Here is a 20569-nt window from a genome sequence, read left to right as displayed (position 1 = left end):
AAAGCCCGAAGTACGGCGAAACCTAGGATTTACCGGTAAATCCTAGTTTTTACCGGTAAATCCTAGGTTCTGCCGTACTTCGGGCTTTTACAGTGACATATAGATTAGGGAGTTTCATTTTTCCAAATTTTCGATTTTCATCTGCCTTTGCTCGAATTCTTGTTCTAACTGATAAAAAAATATTATACGTTAAAAAAAATTAAAATCGGTCTACATTTAGAGGTTGCACAACATCAACAAAGATTTTTCAAATAACCAACGACTCTACATCGGAGGGTAGAAAATGGTTTAAGCGGCTACCATCAAAGCGGAGAGTAGTGTGATACTGAACCTTGTACATATAAATAAATTTTAAAATTAGTAGTAAACTTGGATTTTGGTTACTCGATAAATGTTCTAATTAAGATTTTTCAGTTTTTCCGCCTGTTTCCAAAGGATTATCGTGTTTTAGAGGCAAAATTCAGTTTTCTCGTTCGATTTTAGTACCAGTTTATTATATTTTGTCATTTTAGAACATAGTTCATTTTCACGCAATGTATGGGGTTCTCATTCTCACTCTACCTTTTCAACTTGTTCAACCTCTAAACGTTATTCGATTATTTTGAAAATTGTAATAGATAGTTTTTAGTGTGGGGAGACTCCATTGGTGAGCAAAGTCAGGAAAAATATTACAACTTCTTTTTCTCCATACAAAAGTGAATCACCCTAATATAGATCCATAATTGTTATTAGTTACAACAAATATTATTTATGTTATGTTATTTTGTCTCTTTCTAACAAACACAAATGCCAAAATGAACGGCTGATTAGATGATTATACTATATATAAATACATTGTGAAGATTTTTTTTAAACCCGTAGATTTGAAGGTATCCGATTCTTTCGATTTAGGGAGCATTCCATAAATTGTCTACCGTTTGTCCCGTACAAACGCGAATTTGCAGGTATAAGAGTTTGCTTTCCTATGACAAATGGTCAAAAATATGCACAGAAATATAATCGCCCGCTTTAAATGCCGAAAAAAATTCGCAACACAGGAAATAAAATGCGTTTGTACGGGACAGCCCGTGGAATGCTCCTTAAGGCTCCTCTTCACGTTGGGCCAACGCCAACGAGGGACGCCTTTATGCGTTAGAGGGAGCAAGTGATATTGCTATCTCATTCTACTGGATGGCTGCGTCCCTCGTTGGCTTTGGCGTTGGCCCAACGTGAAGAGGAGCCTTTAGGCATATTACAATGCATTTATGAATGAAAAAACCTACCATCGTTCCCAACCTATACCACGGTTTGGAACATAACTACACCGGCGCAAGAAACTAGGCGGGACTTATTTTTAGGGTTCCGTACCCAGAGGGTAAAAACGGGACTTTATTACTAAGACTCCACTGTCCGTCCGTCCGTCCGTCCGTCTGTCTGTCTCATGAACCGTGATAGCTAGACAGTTGAAATTTTCACTGATGATTTATTTCAACAAATACTAGAATAGAATACTATTAGAATAGAATAGAAAAATATTTATTCAGGCAACACATCATTCCATTAAAAAATGCATAACAAAAAAATAACATAAAATGTGAAACAAGAAGTATACAAAACACAAAGAGACATATCAATGATAAAGATCTGAGGCTGAAATGGTCTCCACTCAGTAAGCACTAAAAACTTAGCTAAACAACAAATACTAAAAACAGAATAATATAGAGGCGCGTACAATTTAAGTATAGTTTTACTTTGCATAGATATACCCTTGATGTAAGGTTTTAGATAATGTAGCTGAAATGAAAGTTTTCCTTAAGAAAAATACTGTATAATTAATCGCTCTCGGCGTTCGTTTGCTACGCGCATAAGCGCCGCAGCGTCATCAAAATTTTGGCCGTAGTTATCTTCGTCTTCGATTGGCTCTGCTACCTCTTCCCTCAACTCGACCCTGCAAAATAATCGTAGTAAATATATTATAGGTACGTACGAGATTTTCAACCTACAAATAGCTATAGGTACTGATAAAAATACTACCCAAAGTACTTCATGATGTTATACACGGTGCAGCACGCATAAATCAGGCTGCAGGATTTTTCTGGCGTGTAGTGGAGGCGCCTGTCCAACCCCAAGCATCTCAAAGAACCCTTGAGGTAGCCGTTGGTGCGCTCCACTACGTTCCGGGCCTGGCAGTGCCAGCGCGTGTAGCGGTCCTGTGGCGAGTGTGGGTCGGCGTGCAACACCGGCGTCATCAGCCAGGGCTCTAATGGGTAGCCGGAATCTACTGTAGATATCAAATAAATATTGTAATGTAATTCAACTTGTATTTAAGTTAATAAAGAAATAATTGTAATTAAATTATAAATCATACCCAAAAGAAAATAACGCCCTATGCGCTGTTCGTGTAGGCGGCGCATTTCGTCTCTAATAACTGATTGGCGGTATATATATGTGTCATGCACTCGGCCGGGGAATTGCGCATTAACATTTAATATTTTGCAATCCACGTCTGCTACCTGAGGAAGGTACGAAATTTTTTGATGTTAGATTCAGAACTTTCCAAAGCGTAGGTACCAACTACAATAGTTTAGGTATTTATTTTATTTGGTTAAAGATGACTTGACTCACCAACTGCACATTTAGGGTGTGAATTCCTTTTCTATTTATGAATTGCACGCCATGTGGCCGCGGCGGTGGAAATATGGCCACATGCGTGCAATCCACTGCCCCCAGTACATCCGGGACTCCGAATTTTTCCCGGAATCCGGCGGACACATTTTGCCTTCCAGCCTCGGTGCCAGGGAAAACAATCCACCGATTTTTCAATCTACAAATAAATTGCATACAGTTAAGTACTTATATAAAAATCTATTTTGTTCAACTTAAGCAGTGTTCAAGTTACTACTCACTGTCGGTTGATCGCATCCACGACCCTGCCCAGATATTTGGACATGGTTGTCTGAGCCATGCAAAGGTTGTGGTCTTGGCCCACACCCCTCTGGTAGCTCCCGGCAGCCATGAACATCACAGATGATAAAACCTGCACAAATTATTTATTTATTTACTGCTTTTAGACATGATCTTCAAATTAAACTACCTATTGGGTATTGCCGTCTTTCTTTAATTATTCTTTTTTTATTAGTAAGTACATAATTGTAGATTTTAATAGACGGTTATTTTACATTTCTTTATCTCCATTTACAAATTTAATGTAGGGCGACGTTAGGTGCACCTAATAAGTTTGACATCATAGTAAGCTATACCTACATCAAAATTGGAGTCAAAAAAGGTAATGGAATCATACCTGGACATGGACGGGGATGCTGTGAGCGGCGGTCTCTCCCAATGTCCCTTCGAGCTGCCGAATCAGGTACAGGCCCATATCCTTATTTATTCTGTATAAATGCTGAAATTCCTGATCCGGCAACTCGAAGGGGTTGTTAGCGTCCCGCAACCTCCTCCGCTGAAGTTTCCTTTGCCGGATCTCTTCATTGATTAAAAGAAAAAAGGCCATTCTGAAAAATACAAAGAAATACAATTTTGTTGAATTCATAACATTTATAACGCAATGGTATGTAACGAATTCACAATATAACGAACAATATAACGATTCATAATAATATTAAATGCAATACCTAGTGTGTAATTAATAAGAAAACACGGAAAACTTACTTTTTGTTTGAGTCGAGAGCGTCTCGCTAGCTTAATGTCTCGAAGACAGTTTCTCTCATTTTGACGTTGAAACGCGGGATATTTTGTCGCCCAAAGTGCATTTGTGCTACGAGTTTCGAGAGTATCCCGCGTGGAACTGTCAAGCGACAAAATTTTGTCGCTTTGACATATGTCCGCGGGAGAGCGGGTTGTCGCGCGGATCTTATGCTACCGATTCGCGAGAGAGCTCTATGTCGCGGCGTTTTCTCGCCTGTCGACTGTCGCGCCCATCATGTGCTAACCGTGCAGGCGCCCGAACCTTTAGTTAAAACTTAATTTTTTTCTTTTGTATACTGGTAGGGTCTTTACCCTCTCCACTATTTAGTTTTTTAAAGAACTTCTTTTAGGCAGAAAGTACAGCCAGGTTAATTTGTTGGAAAAAGTGGCTTGGCGGCCACTCACTGAGCCTCAATCAGATTTAGATAGCGTCAGCCAATAAGGTATGTTACACCTGTTATATATCAAATGAAAGAGCTCATTGTGAGAATCTCAAATATTTTTTAAATAATTTAAAGTTGTTTAAGAAAATATGCAAAAAATGGTCATTCCGTAATGTCCGAAACCCTTGTAACGCGAGTCCGACTCGCACCTGCACGGTTTTTTTCTCTTTTAATGGTTGATTTATCACTTCTTACACAGGTTAAAGATGGCGGATAAGAAAAGGAAAGAGAAAGAAAGACGAAAAAAAAGTTACCCATCTAGACGTAGCCCTTCTGTGCAATCAAGAGATAGAGATAGCATACAAAAACTGAATAATAGCCCTACTTTTAGGCGACTGGCGTCGAAATAGAACACGCGAACACTTGGTCGACGTAGAATTCATAAGTAATCTTGTCAATTCTGTACGACATCTTTCATTCTTCAACGGATTCAGTGTTGACGGTTTCCCGGCGCACTAATACAATCCCGCCGTATCCTGCCGCTCCCGATCCATCTTTTTGGTGATTGGCGCTAAAATTACGTAGCTTCATCCTGTACTGTAATCGAATTATAAAAGTAAAAGTTATTCCGCCGTGTCAATCGCAAACCACTCCAACCTGGTTACAATTACAAATTAAACTATCTGTCTCTGTAAACTCATATTATGTAGGTTACTCCGTAAACGTGATTTTATTTCTAATAAAGTACCGCCGTGTGGCGCCTCTATCAATGCGCATCGCAATGTTGTAACTTGAAGAAGGATGTTGAATAAAACTAAAGTTATAGAGTTCTCATAGTTTAATTGATTAGAGCCTGGCCTCAATAAATTTTCGATTTGAGCTATAATGAGATGACCAATCCTATCGGTCTGCACATTGAAGACCATAGCGAGCGTGAAAGAACCGCCATTGGACGAGGTCTCAATACAGATATTGTTAGATGTATAAACTCACTTTCTGCACCAATCAAATCCATATATCGAATGTTTCAAACGTTTAAGTCTTGAAACAACCGAACAAGCCCATTTAGTGTTCAACACTACCGCGTCGCGCCCACGAAACGGAAATTTTGGGCGATTTGCCTATAGGTAACGAAGTCGCCGCCATAATAAGTCACCGTAATGAACGTTTCTATCCAAATCTTATAGCAATTTGGGCAATAGGCGCACGCACGGCTCATCAAGTCGATATTTTAAAAGTAGATAATTATAAGACTTTCCAATATCCGCTATTATACCCCTACGGTAAACTAGGGTGGAAAATTGGAAAGATGGATAAATTTAATACAGAGAAATTATGGCAATGCGAGTACGTCCGTTGTCTGGTGCTTTCAGAACCGCGTTTTTCATAACTATCACGACTCTCTGAAGAATGGATAGTTGACATGTTTTGTGGAATTTCAGAAGAAAGATTGAGATATTTTCATGACCTACAAACTTCGCAAAATCTAAACGCTGGGGCATTGAGAGTCGCCCAGCTTGACGAAGTGGTAGAGTCATCATCAAACCACAAAATACTGTCCTAAGACTCAAACTATAGTAAAGTTTCACTCTGACGTTGAAATTGTAAAACAGGGTGTTCCACAAGGCAGTATACTTGGTCCGTTATTGTTTCTTATATATATAAATGATCTACCTAATATTACTAAGCATAAAGTAACTCTGTTTGCTGATGATTGTTCAGTTGTTGTTTGCTGCAAAGACCCTGCTACTTACGAGCTTGAAGTAAATACTGTTTTCCATGATATTAATGTTTGGCTAGAAAATAATATGTTAAGAGTTAATTTAAATAAAACAAATTATATAGAATTTCATGCTCCTCAGGGTAACCCCACAAATATCAACATTATGTATAAGAATGTAAAGATACATAGCGCAACATCTTTGCGATTTTTAGGCGTAATGATAGATTGTCACAATAGTTGGGAAGTCCATGTTGAACACTTAATTAAGAAATTAACTAGGTTTAGAGTCTGGCCATCGAAACGTGATATTGACCTTGGAACAGAATTCTTTATATGGCAACAGTCAACACTTGTCAAACCCTAGTACATTGTTTGTCAAGTCGTGTCAATTTTCGGAATAACAAACGGTTATCTTGCGTTATTATGTCGAAACCCATAAAAAGTTCAGCTAGGAGGTTAATTTATACAATGATGTGTAAATTTAAAGCAAAACAAGAAGAGCGAGCCTCTGCCTTTCGCGAGAAAGAACGATATTTCCATGAAATAATGGCTGCCACAGGTTAGTGCACTGTAATGATTTTGATATTTGTTGAATAGTTTGTACTCCATACTCCATAGTTATTTCAAGACATATTTCATTGGACTAAAGATATTATTCGTTTAGTTATGTTTTTGTTGTTGGTTTCAGCTTGAAATAGTGGTTTCTCCTACATTTAGAGGTTATGTTCCGATTGTAATCTGAAAGATATTTATTGCATATATTTTTTATTTCAGAGAGGATAAGAGATAAAGCCGATGACAGCAGCTTAAATCAGTTGAATGATATTAATAATGCTGTGAAGAGTTTACAACAACTAGAGGAAAATAGTCGGCTCAAAACGGAAATTCAATTTGTGCAAGAAATTTCTGCAATGACAGGTATGATATTCTGACAATAAATTAATATACTTAAGTGTGTTCAAATCCAAATTTATATTATATAGGTATATATAAGCATAAGCAAAGAACTGACATTTAGGTAAAAGTAATATCTTTACCGGATGTAGGGCTACTAAGATGCAACTAGGATAGTGCCAGGATGAGGGAAAGATCTTAAATAATATTGCTAAAACAGTTAATATAGAAATGTATAAATGGATAGACACTAGATGACCCTCACATTGGATTCTGATCAGTTGACCAAAACAATTTATTAACCAAACCACCTGCTATTGTTCCCGGGGTCAGGTCAGGGGTTAGGAACTTTGCCACATAGGGATGATTTAGATCACTTATAATATAATAATAGATAATAGGTTACATAGTGATTGATGCTTCCAATAACCATAAGCTATACCTTTATTAAAAACAATATATTGTATTTTCTTCTCATTTTCAGATGTTGGTACAGCTACTATCAAAAGAATAAAAAAAGAAGGACAGTCAAATGCAGGTGTTTGGAATACTCCCGGGAAAAAGCGTCCACATAAACCAACAGTTGCCAATTTGGATAGTTTTGACATTAACGCGATCAGGCAGAAGATCAATGAATACTACACAGTGAAGAAACAGGTGCCTACTTTACGTACCTTGTTAACAGATTTAAGAGAGAGCATAGGATTTACCGGATGTCGTGAAACGTTGCGCAAAATTTTATTATCCAATGGCTTTGAGTTCAAAAAAAATATAAACGAACGTAGTATAATCATGGAGAGATATGACATAGCAGCATGGAGGCACAGATTTTTGAGAGCCATTAGTAAATACCGCCAGCAAGAAAAGCCGTTAATTTATTTGGATGAAACATATATTCATCAAAATTATAGGCCAAAAAAATCATGGCAAGGTCCATCTACTAGCGGCGTGATTGAAAAAATTTCCCCAGGAAAACGTTTCATTATTGTACATGCCGGGTCCGAAAAAGGATTTGTGCCTAATGCCCTCTTGGTTTTTAGCACAAAATCTATGTCAGCTGATTATCATCACGACATGAACCGACAGAACTTTTTAAAATGGCTGCAAGAGAAATTAATCCCTAATTTAAGGGAACCAAGTGTAATAATAATGGATAACGCAAGTTATCATTCAACTCAGGTAAATAAACCACCCACAATGCATCAGAGAAAGGCAGAAATTCAAGATTGGCTCACTACCAATGGAATTGATTATGAAACTTACATGTCGAAGGAAGAGCTGATGTGTCTGGTGGACAAATACAAGCCCGACCCAAAATTAGGGCTCCCGGTATCCGTGTTACACGCCGAAACGAATACCCGTGTTCTTAAGACCGGCGGTGCTAAGAACACGGTTTACACGGAACCGCCGGGATCCGGATACGTATCCAAGAAACGTTCCCAAGAAACGTTTCTTAGATACGTATCTCCGTTTACACGGGTACTTAACACCGGCCCGAACGGATCCGAAACAGTTTGAGCCAATCAATGCTCTAGGTCTGGGTATGCAAGGACTAGTATTGAATGTTAACTTCAGATGAACTCGTTTGGCGTAAGAATTTTTTTAAATTATTTATAACAGTTTTAACACATGTGTTAATATATCATATTTAGCCAACTATACAATATGTCCCTATTCTATATAGTCTACTATTTTTAATTTTAAACCTACCCGTCCCTAGTTTAGAACCTTCATTTTTTTACTATTATTGCTTTTAAGCTAATTTCATTACATATTACATTTCAATCAAAGAAACACATTTTATATACTTATAATGGTGTAAGTTATATAGTTTCGCGAAGAATACGTGTGCAGATAAATACTACCTACGACTACTTAGTGGTCATTTGTTATTTTTATCAATTACCTAACTGTTGCGCGAGAACAGCAAATCCACCAACGATGCAAAAGAAAGTACACAAAAGCGGCATTTGAAACGCAGGATTTCACGCGAGAACCGTAAAACTACACAACTATAGTGCAGGGCCCCAACTGTGGTCCAGCTAACATGTCAAACAAACCTAACCCGATGACGACTAGTAGCGACATCTAGTTTATTATTTGAATATTATTCCGTTCATTGATATCCGTACTGCCTAGTGCACTACATAATTAACAGGTGGCGCTCTTATTTAACTTAGTTTGTCGCCGCTAAGAAATACCGGTCGAAACGTGTTTTTGTGAAGTCCGTAAACTTTTATTCAAAAATATAAGTTAATGTGAAGTCTGCTACTCAGATTTGGATTCATATGAAAGGTAATGATTCTTGCATTCAAATAAAGTTTCATTTGCTGTAGAAATGTACTGATTTAAGAAAATAATATTTTTTATCGTTCTCTTACCCTCGGGTCTCAACAATAGTCCTAAAGTTTTTTTGGACCATAATTAAAACCTAGCTTATTTTGTTGTAGGAAATGATGTCAAGGGACAAATTAATGAGAAGAAAAGTTGGGGGGCGGGCATATAAGTGTTATAGTGAAAGGCAAATGGAACTTTGCCTTGAAGATATCAAAAATAAAATCCTAACTCAACGCGAAGCTGCCAAAAAATATAAAATTCCTAGAAGCTCGATAATTTTGAAGTTGAAAGCTATTCGAATCAACAAAGTTCGAGAACCGGGGCGTCCGCGTATTTTTTCAGATGCCGAAGAAGCGGCATTTGTCCAACATGCAACTGAAATGTGTAACTACGGTTTTCCTGTAACACTTTTTGATATGAGATGTATTGTGAAAATGTATCTCGACAAAACAGGGCGTAAAGTTGACGCATTCAAAAATAATTTGCCGGGCAAAACTTGGGCTAGTATCTTTCTAAAACGCCACAAAAATGAACTGTCGCAAAGGTTCTGTAGTAACATAAAGAGAGTAAGAGCCGCCGTGAATGAAGAGCAGATCATCGCGTTTTTTAACCAATTACAGACAGAAATTCAGGGTGTCTTACCTCAACATATTTACAATTACGACGAGACCAACCTTGTTGACGAACCGAGCAAGAAAAAAGTTCTAATGAAACGTGGATGTAAGTATCCAGAGGCTATAAAAAATTCAACCAAAGCCGCTGTCAGTATAATGGTATGTGGCAATGCTGCGGGAGAGGTATTGCCTCCATACGTAAACTACAAATCGGACCATTTGTGGAGCACGTGGACAGAGGGTGGACCGCCTGGTACGAGGTACAATCGATCAAAGTCCGGTTGGTTTGATACTAATACCTTCGAGGATTGGTTTTTTTCACTGGTGCTGCCCGCTTTACGCAGGCAAGATGGTAAGAAGTTGCTGATAGGGGACAATTTAAGTTCTCATATAAATATGGAAGTTTTGAAGGCTTGCAAAGAACACAACATCGCTTTTGTGGCCCTTCCGCCAAACAGTACTCACTTAACCCAGCCTTTGGATGTGGCTTACTTTAGGCCTCTTAAACTGCGTTGGCGACAGATTTTAGACGATTGGAAGGAAACTCCCGAAGGACAAAAATTACCCACGATTCCTAAAAACATGTTTCCTACGATGCTAAAAAAACTGTGGGAAAATATAATGGAAAGATCGGCTAGTAATCTCAAAGCTGGCTTTAGGAAGACTGGCATTTTCCCCACCAACCAAATTCCAGTGCTGCAACGTTTACCTACCTTCAGGCATCCAAATGCTCCATTACAGGACCCGACACTGGTTTCAGAATCGTTTATGCAATTCCTAGATAGTAAAAGGTCGTCGGTGGCTGAATCGGGCGGCAAGGGACGAAAAAAGAAACTCAATGTCCCGGCAGGCAAAAGTATTGCTGCAGAAGACATTGTAGTACAAGCTTCTACATCAAAAGATAAAGAACCCAATAAGAATAAGGGCACTACGCCACAGCTTTCGAAAGCAAAAAACAAAAAACGTAAACTTACCAAGAAAATGGTTGATTCCTCATCAGAAAGCGATGACGACGTCGAAATTCAGTATGCTTCAGACTCGTCCATGGATCTCTCGAACGAGTTCGCAGATGAACCTGCAGCTGATGTTCCAAATACAGCTGCTACGCTAAATCTTAAGCAGTTTGTTCCCAAGCCAGACGAGTATGTTATAGTAGAATACGAAGGTGAAAAGTGGCCGGGACAAGTCAAAACAGTCCATAGTGATGGGGCGTATGTTAACTGTTTGACACGTTGTGGACTATCTTGGAAATGGCCTGAGAAGCAGGACTGTATATTCTATCCAATGCACAAGATTATCTCCGCAATTAAGACCCCGACAAAACTAGGCACGAAGCGGGCATTGTTCCGTGTACCGGAACTTGACTCTATTTGGGGAAAACCAAAAAAATAAATCTATGTTCCTCAATACCTACTAATTCCTAGTTGATTTTTAGTGCCATTTAATTATAATTAAGTACGTTGTGTATTTTTATTTTTTATTTTATGTTTGTTAAACAATTTAAGAGAATTTGCTTAAATTTAAGGAAACAAGAAAATGACTGTGACTTTTGTGATGGTACAAAATTTGATTAATAAGTACCTGATCTCATCTTGATGTGTTTTTCTGATGTATCTAATCAACGCTGTTAAAATAAATATCCCAATTATGGTCCTAATGTACCATAATACACGTTTTCAGTACGAATAATAATCTGGTCTATAGTTGGCCACATACCATACAACAATGGTCCAATTTTCATTAAAAAAAAATTACAATGATCATGTTTTTCATTCTTATTCATATACTTACATTAATTTAAAATGTCTTACTTTATCTAAAAACATTAACAGGCCTTTTATATGTCATTTCATGCACGAGAGGGGCAATCTCAAACTTGAAATCCAACTAATCCGGACTATAGTTGTGTAGTTTTACGGAACTTTAAAAACCCATGCTACCTTGGTTACCTTGCAATTATATTGTTAAATACATTAAGATAGATCTCAAAATTGGTAATCATTCATGTTCACTTGGGTCACTTTCACACTAGTGCTCTGGTAATAAATGCCGGCCGGTGGTGTTCCATTCAACGTGTTGTTTTCCAATACCCTTTTGTCTGATATCGCCGAAAACAAGTAGCATCCCAAATCGTTATCAGACCTGCCATAGCCAATTCTAAGCTTTATGTCGGTGTACTAAGGAGAACCTGTCTACACATACATGAAATTGTAACAAATGCAGCGGCTAAAATTAAAGAAGCAAATATATCGAAGCAAATGATTTATTAATAATAAACCATAAAGTATTAGTATTTGAAGTCTTATACAAAATACTATTTTGATAAGTAGCATAGGTATACTGTATTTCTAATTTTCTACTCGTATTGCAACATTGCAAGCAAAAACTACCTGCTCAGAAAAGGGTTACGAGTATTTAAACCGTTTTTTTTAATTTCGACTCTATGGACCACGGAATAAGGTTAGATATGACGGAAACTCGTCATTAATCTTTTGTCTATTTATTTGTAGCTCTTAAGTACGCCGCGCCGGCTCGTTCCTTCACTACTCGTCAAGGACGTGTCCGGAGCCACGGGTAAATAAGATCCGTTTCTTCGAATACCCGTTTATCCGTGGAGACGGATCTCAATTACACGTTTCTTAATTACACGTGCGGAACGGGCCAGAAAACCGTGTACGTGTTATTCGGAAACGGGTATTCGAAACGTGTAAACGAAACACGGACTCGACCGCGAGCCCTACCCAAAATATGAGGTCGACGAAATTTTAAAAGAAAATGGACATGAAGTTCTACGGTTGCCCCCATACCATTGTGACCTTAACGCCATTGAACAAATATGGAGTTTAGCTAAAAGGAAAGTTGGTAGCAAAAATATGGGTCTCAGTGTAAAAGAAGTGGAAAAAGCGATTTCGACGGAATTTGGGACGGTAACTCCAGAGGACTGGAAAAAATGCACTGATCATGTACTGCACGTGGAACAATAGTACATTATTGTCGAGGCTCGGAAGTAGCTACTTGCAGGCTGAGGATTCGTTTTAAACGGACGACCTTGGGAGTCCGTTTAATTGAATCCGAAGCCAGCAAGTAGCCTTCCAGCCGAGTCATATATAGTGCTTTTCTCAAAAATGGTGCATGAAACATAAATATCATAGAAACATTTTACAAAAGCAACGTTCTTACGTATATATTTTCACAGAGAAAAGCCCTTGCCGCCTTTTTATTTTTTTAATAAAAAAATAGAAGTGTATTTTTCTGCCGAAAATACGCCAACCTATTTGAGACAACTAAATAGTCGCGGTACTAATCATCTGTTTGGCTGTTTAATGGGCCTGTGCCTTCATTTGATATGGCCATTTGAACTTTTAAAAAGTTTGGAACTCGACAAATAATGGAATTTGTATGCAACATTGCAGTCCCAAAATCGAGACTGCAATGTTTTTGACTTTTTAATTTTTGACTGACCATAAACTCCGCGCTTCGCGACCTATTTTTTAGACGGCAAAGTCGACTTTGCCGTCCATTTTTGAGAAAAAATATATAGAACGAGATGGAATCGTCACAACATTAGAACCATTCATTATATTATAAATGTAACCAGTGACAGGGACTCAAGCAGTGAGTCTGAGGAGCCAGTTGAGTTTTTGGAATCTGATTTTGACTATGATAGTTAGTTATAGGTAGAATAGTTCTAGATTAGTTCAGTTCAGAGCAAGGCCTGTTCACTTCCTAAGAAAGTTATGTCCCCAAATAGTTTTATAATGAATATTTGCTTCCAACTGTCTTTATCAATGTTCATAAAATATATGGAGGGTAGGTAAGTCTACCCACCATAATAAAAAAATATATTTGTTAATTACTCTGTCCAACTGCTGTGGTTAAAGTTCATAACGAAAATTTTATTTATTAAATCTTTATTTGTATTATACTGAAAACTTTGTGAATGCGCTTTATTAATTTCTATTTTTTTATTAAGCTGTCAGAGTTTAATTTTCAGTGTATATTTCTATATGTACGAGTAAAACATTGTTTAATAAATAAAATAATACAATGTTATAAACATAAAATTGCCTTGAGATTGATTATCTAGTAACTTTTTAAATAAACGATGGGGAAAACTGTGTTGTTTCTTTTTGCAAACCACCAGTGACAGTGACAGTTGACACCTGTTGACAATTATCAAGATTGCGTATTCCTAGTTCATAAAGGTTTGCCATATCTACATATTTGAAATTAAAAAAAAAAATCTCAGTATCACGTTTTGATGGCCAGACTCTATCTTTGCTCTGCGTAGATTGAGGAATATCGCTTCCAGGCAAGCATCGATATGGGCATTTCATGGCCATATAATGTCCAACCTCCGCTATGGCATTATCTTATGGGGCAATTGCAAAGACATTAACAGAGTATTTAAGCTGCAGAAAAAATGTGTAAGGGCGATCTGTAGCGCCCGAAGTAGAGACTCGTGCCTGCCGTTGTTCAAGGAATTACAAATACTAACGGTCCCCTCTTTATATGTATATGAAATCTGTCTTTATGTGAAAAAAAATCTACACAAGTTTAATATACAAAAAAGCAATCCGAGAATAACGTCCAAACTCCATGGCTTTAACTTGTGCTATCCCATTGATCACAAAACAGCTTACTTTAGAAAGAGTGTGTTTTATATGTCTGTTCACACATTTAACCACTTGCCTAATGAAATTAAAATACTTGAACAACCTGAATTTGGCCGTAAACTTTATAAATGGTGCCTAGAAAAATCTTACTATAAAATAAGTGACCACTTTATGTCTTCGAACAATAATTAGTACGAATAGTAATATTTATTAATTTACTCATTGACATAGTACCAATCATTTTATTTGTATCACATGTAATGACACGATATTTGTATAAGTATTTAGCTGTAAGATTAGTTTTAGTATCAACATTGTACTCCGCATCGCGGTTGATTGTGATGATTCTACCTTAATAATTTTAAAATCATTGTAACTCACAATATGACAATAAAGATTCAATTTCAATTTCATGAAATGACGAAACAATATATGGCGAGGGCGATATTGTACAGGGTCGTGTTTATTTGCGAGCAGGGCAAATTTACAGGCGGTGAGAGGTACATGAAGAAACAATATTTAGACGCCATTGCATTATTGAAAAAATATGGCTCGGCGTCGTTCTTTCTTAAGATGACATGCAATCCGAAATGGCCGGAAATACAACAAACCACACCTCAAGGCCAAAACCCCTCATCGACCGTATGCGCACGAGTTTAAAAAAAAACTTGCCGCTCTCATGAACATACATCGTTATCGCGGGAGCAAATACGATTTGACAATACTGAAAGATTATAAAAAAGTCAAAAACAGAAATGACATTCGTATAGAGAAACGTTTATACCTACGACCTTAAAATGTATAATTATTTTATTGAATATCAATGCTATCTTACCTCCATACTTGACTTGATTGGTACTTAAAAAGATTACCTATTAGGTACGCAACCTTATCAGTCAATTTAGACATTTGTCAATCTTGACTGATCTTTATTTGTAACAACATAATCAAATAGAAGTTGCCTTTAAAATGCCTCGAAGGAAAATAACATGTGATGAATTTGTGGGGTTGTTTATACAGGATTATCCTGAGCTAGAGGCTCGCGATACAAATCTATTTTGCTCGAAGTGCAATATTAGTTTTTGTAAAACTAAATCTTCCGTGAAACGTCATTTTAACTCTGAAAGACACACTTCTCTCAAAAAAGATTTTAGGTTGGAACTGACAAAATTTCTAGTAAGCTGTAACATACCGTGGTCTCAAATAGAGAACCCTGTATTTAAAAATTTCATTGAAGATTGTGTATCTGGAAAATTTGAAAAAACTGTTCAGGTCCCTTCAGAATGTTTGCTGAGGCAGACTTGCGTGAATGAATTATACGACAAAGAGATGGATATAATTAGAGACGAATTAAAAGACGCGTATATATATGTAAGTGTTGATGAAACCACAGATGCTACAGGTCGTCAAATCGCTAACGTTATAGTAGGTGCTATGCTTGAAGATGATGTTGGAACTCCACACGTGCTGTCAAGCAAATGTTTAAATGAAACGAACAATATCAGTATAACTAATACTGTAAAAAATGCCCTGGATGATTTGTGGGGCCCTGGTCACAATAAGCATGACAAGGTGTTGTTGTTATTGACTGATGGTGTGGGGTATATGTTGAAAGCTGGCAGAAATTTGAAAACACTTTTTCCGAACATTGTCCATGTTACATGTTTAGCCCATGCTCTTAACAGAGTTGCCGATCAAGTTCGTGTTCTTTTTCCAGAAGTTAACCTATTAATTTCAAATGTAAAGAAAGTATTTCGCAAATCTCCGAAAAGAGTAAAAGCATTAAGAGAAATGTTTAATGGAATTCCTTTGCCTCCAAACCCAACAATTATTCGCTGGGGAACATGGATCGAGGCTACCACTTACTACAACAAGTATTTTGATGAAATAAAAAGCGTTATAGACACATTTCGTAATTCAGACGCACAGTGCATCGTCAAAGCAAAAAAATCTTTACTCAGTGCAAAAGTTCGAAAAGATGTAAATTTCATAGCAAAGTATCTGCAAGTAATACCAGATGCTATAAATAAACTGCAGTGCCAAAATCTATCTCTTAGTGAAAGTTTGACCATAGTACAAAATACATACAAACATATATCCAAATTAATTTTGAATAAAGATGGAAAACAGATTTTAAAAAAGTTCAAAGTGGTTTTGCAGAAAAATGCCGGATATGAAGTTATGAAAAAAATGTGTGAACTGATATCGGAGGAGATAGTACTAGATTCAACGATATATCGTTCTACATTTGATTACTTCCGTCGTTTTAAAAACGCACCCATTACAACAGTAGCAGTCGAAAGATCATTTAGCCAATTAAAATGGATATTTACTGCACGACGCCGCAGATTAAGAGTAGAAAACATAGAGAAAATTTATGTCGTATATTACGAAAATCACTTAAGATCAACAAAAATTAAATAATGTTGTACAAAATAAATCATGAATATTTATTTGATATGTCGATTCCGGGTCATTATTTACTAACAGAGTGTAAAGCAAGATTTATGAACATTATGCAACAAAAACTTCGTGCTATGTATGATGAACTTCTTGGAGGCTTATAATGTGTAGGCAGAAAGGTCTGTTTTTACTAAACGGGCAGTCTGTTTTACCACTTCTTTAATAAATTTATATTTGCTCCCGCGATAACGATGTATGCTCATGAAAGATCTTAAGTCTGGCAAGTGGTTCGGTAAAGTTGTTTACATTTTGCACGTAATCTAATTCCAAAAAAGGTGTCTTCCCCATGTTCATATAGCATACAGAGTAGAGGGCGGTGATCCAGTGCATGATGTCGATATTGACACTTTTATTCGAGCCGACATACGCAGTCCCGCGGAGGCTGCAGGCAAACTCCGCGAGGCCGTTCTAAAACACATGATACACAGCCCATGCGGAGAAAATCATCGTACCGATCTGCAATGCTGGGACAGTGAATCCAAGAAATGCACACGATATTTTCGTAAAAAAGAAACTCCAGTCACGTACTGCGACGACAAAGGATTCACTCAATTTCGCCACAATAGTAAAAACGAAGCTACAATTAAATTCCGCAACAGAGACGTCGTAGTAAATGATCCCCTACAATTCCGCCTTGCTCCTCAAATACGATTGTCACATCAATTTGGAAGCGTGCTCGGCGCGCGCTATGATAAAGTACCTATCTATATAAATATATGCCAAAGGGCCTGGACGCTACTCGCGTTGCGTTGATTCCTGAGGAGATAAGAAATAATGAAATTGAAATTTAAGTTTCCAAAAGGTACATCGGCTCGTGCGACGCGGCGTGGAGAGTGTTTGCTTTTCATATAGTTGGCCACTCTCCCACAGTAAAGCAACTCGCTATTTATCTTCCAAATCAACAGGCCGTCTATTTGAATCTGAAACGTAAAAATGTAGCAGATGCTGCTCAACCGGCGCGCTCGGATCTGCTTACATATTTTGCGAGACCAGTCGACAGACAGACGGACGATGACGACCCCAACAACGACAAGTTTGACCAACTGACGTATAAGGACTTTTATGAAAAATATATCGTGCACGCGTCGAGGCCGAAGAAACAACCACAAAAATCATGGAAATGACAAATGGTAAATTCTTAACGCGTAGACAAAGGGGAGAGTGTGTAGCTCGGATGTTTTACGTCGCTCGAATACGATCGTACCGAATTGGTTGGATTCGTAGAGGTATGGCTGCCGATACTATCAGTTGCTCAGCGAGCCGTGTACGATTACGTACACGAACTCGTCACAAATACCGAACACCGCGAAAATAGTGACAACGCGATCATTGTTGATGGTCCGGACCATGGACTGGTGTAGCATGGAGTGACTCACACACAGCTGAGACCACCCACCGCGAATCGATTTAATAAATTAATTGTTCATTTCCGAATGTAATATGATACCATGTAATCCGATATTGCAAACATAAAAATAATGTTACATTTTCTTCAACCTTGTACTTTAGACCTAGTGTAAAGAACAAAGGAAATGCTTTCCTATATAAACCGCACATTTGATTATAAAATACAATTGATATCCAACCGTTGCGTGTATCACTCATAAACCACCTTCTCCTAGCCGAAGGCTTACACTTCTTAAGGCTCAAAAAAACGGAAGGACGTTCCCTTTTTTTGAGACAAAAATACATTATTATGTTTGTTTTTGTTGTCTTTACATTATCATGTTTTTTTTTTTACTTATGATACATGCCGGGTTTGTTTATTTGCTCTGGTCCTTATACGGTTGGGAGTCCTATTGTCTGTGTTGTTATGATATTTGTTCGTTACTTGACTCTATTTCAATACTGAAGATAGCACTTTCGTATTTGGGTTGATATCTGATTCTAAGTATAAGCATAGTTTTAAGGTTCGCTCTTTTTTTATAACTATTGCATGCTACCTTGTGGTGCTGATCAGTTGTCTGTTGAAGAAAACTAATTTTTGATTAAAAATGGCTATGCTGTTTTTGGACTCATCGTATTGGTTGGCGCGCGACAAGGCTGCGGCCTTCGCGGCTGCTCATGGCGCATTTTTGGGGGGGGGGGGGGTTGCGTTGCGGCCTGTGTGGGGGATCGTCCAGTAAATCGCCGTCTTCGGGGCCGAGGTCATCCATCCTCTAATGTGTCCCGTTAACCCTGCGCCCGGGCTAGGAGATGTGTTGGCCTCGGAGCTGGGGTTCTACGACACTGACAACGAATTAATGTACGTGGACTTCCGGCTAACTGGAGATGGGCGGTACTGGTTCGTCCGCTGGCGGCGCCTGCAGTGGTTATCGAGGGCCGTGGATCGCGCCCTTGAGGAAATTGATGTGGAGTTGTTTAACTTTCTATAGTGTTGTGCCTTGTGTGATTCCATGCTACACTGGGTACCGGGAAAACGTTGCTATTACATTTAATAACTTCACACTTGCGCGGCGATTTAAACGGTGTCGTTTTATGCACGGCTAGCTCGGGCATCGCTGCCCAAAACTACCCCAGCGGCATGACGGCACATAGCATATTCAAATTGCCCATAGAATTTATGAACATTGGAGCGTCTCTTAAAAGTTCTCAACGCGGGGAACTCGTTCGGAAATCTGACGTCATCATCTACGATGAGGCCCCTATGGCACACAAATATTTAATCTACATGTTAGACAGATTGCTTCGAGATCTCATGGATTCGGAGAAAATTTTTGGCGGCAAAGTAATAATATTCGCCGGTGATATCCGTCAGATTCCACCGGTGGTACAGTCAGCATCAAATAGATAGTGACAGTGAAGGTCTCCAAATATACCGCAACATCTAAATTTACCATTAATACTAAGTCATCCAAAGTAATAAAATAATTCATGCCATCCACTGTCAACAAATATACCGATGCATACACAACGCCTGATACTTAGTAACATTCAAACCGCCATAAACACCATTACACCCACATCGCCGCCGGTAGCGTAGCACCCAAAGTGTCCAAAAATCCGGAACACTTAAGAAAAATGAACTTTATTTTTAAGGAAATAGATGTCAATCTTACAACTTTGTATTTTGACAATCATCGAGAAGAGTGGCGACCTGTCAATGCTTAGACATATTATCAATGTTCATTTTGTATCTTGCATGCATATCGCTGAAGAAATAAGACTATTTAAAACGACAACCAGTGAAAAATGGATTCTCTTTATTCAATGTGTTTTAATAAAATTATATCTCAGCTAAACGATAAGAAGAAAGTAGTTTCGTGGGACATGGTAAAAATGAGAAAAAATGAAATTTTTCAGCTTCCTTTACCTACCAATCTATTATGTCACATTTTCCTAGATGTGCTGTTACAAATGCGTTTGAAAATCAACATTGATAAGGAAGAAATATCATTTACGGGAGCATGCATCGACTGCGGCCACGTTGTTATTTTTGAAGACGACGACAATTTCGACGACGAAGAAATAAACGTAATGTACTTATTCTGTGAGCGATGTAGCGGTCCCTGTTTTATTGAATGTCCTCATTCACCCTATAATTGTAACTGCGTGTATGAATATACAAATCGCTTCCACCAATAAAATCATTCCATTGTTTTATTTCTTATAAAATTACATTATAAATTTAAAATATGAAGGCCATTCTGTGTTAGCCGCAATCTTGAATTTGCATTTTTTTTTATATTGTGTTGTATTCTATTAGCCAAGACCTTTCATTTGATACCCATGACGAGGGAATTACGAAAGAATATAAAGTCGGCCATTTTGTGGCGTCGGCCATCTTGAATTTGTAATACTAGTGATCATATATTATTGCATTGTCACCAGAACTAAAGCTAAGTTAAAAATTTC

At 37.9% G+C, this 20569-nt stretch overlaps 2 protein-coding genes across 2 annotated transcripts; one reads left to right on the top strand and one right to left on the bottom strand.

The window, feature by feature from the left end:
• Nucleotides 1–1557: 1557 nt before the first annotated feature.
• Nucleotides 1558–4621, bottom strand: LOC134670844 (putative nuclease HARBI1). The gene is made up of 7 exons (XM_063528663.1): nucleotides 4590–4621; nucleotides 3281–3491; nucleotides 2886–3016; nucleotides 2605–2803; nucleotides 2390–2492; nucleotides 2014–2296; nucleotides 1558–1927 (listed from the first exon to the last, which is right to left on the bottom strand). The coding sequence occupies exons 1-7, from the start codon at nucleotides 4619–4621 to the stop codon at nucleotides 1792–1794; spliced, it is 1095 nt and encodes a 364-aa protein (XP_063384733.1). The 3' UTR covers nucleotides 1558–1791.
• A 1000-nt stretch (nucleotides 4622–5621) lies between these two features.
• Nucleotides 5622–8639, top strand: LOC134670702 (uncharacterized). Its single transcript, XM_063528514.1, has 2 exons — nucleotides 5622–6708; nucleotides 7169–8639. The coding sequence occupies exons 1-2, from the start codon at nucleotides 6702–6704 to the stop codon at nucleotides 8200–8202; spliced, it is 1041 nt and encodes a 346-aa protein (XP_063384584.1). The 5' UTR covers nucleotides 5622–6701; the 3' UTR covers nucleotides 8203–8639.
• Nucleotides 8640–20569: the final 11930 nt, after the last annotated feature.

This window comes from Cydia fagiglandana, chromosome 14 (genome assembly GCF_963556715.1).
Source record: "Cydia fagiglandana chromosome 14, ilCydFagi1.1, whole genome shotgun sequence".
NCBI lineage: Eukaryota > Metazoa > Arthropoda > Insecta > Lepidoptera > Tortricidae > Cydia > Cydia fagiglandana.
Note: the sequence above shows the minus strand (reverse complement) of the source record. Positions and strands in the feature narration are given on the sequence as shown.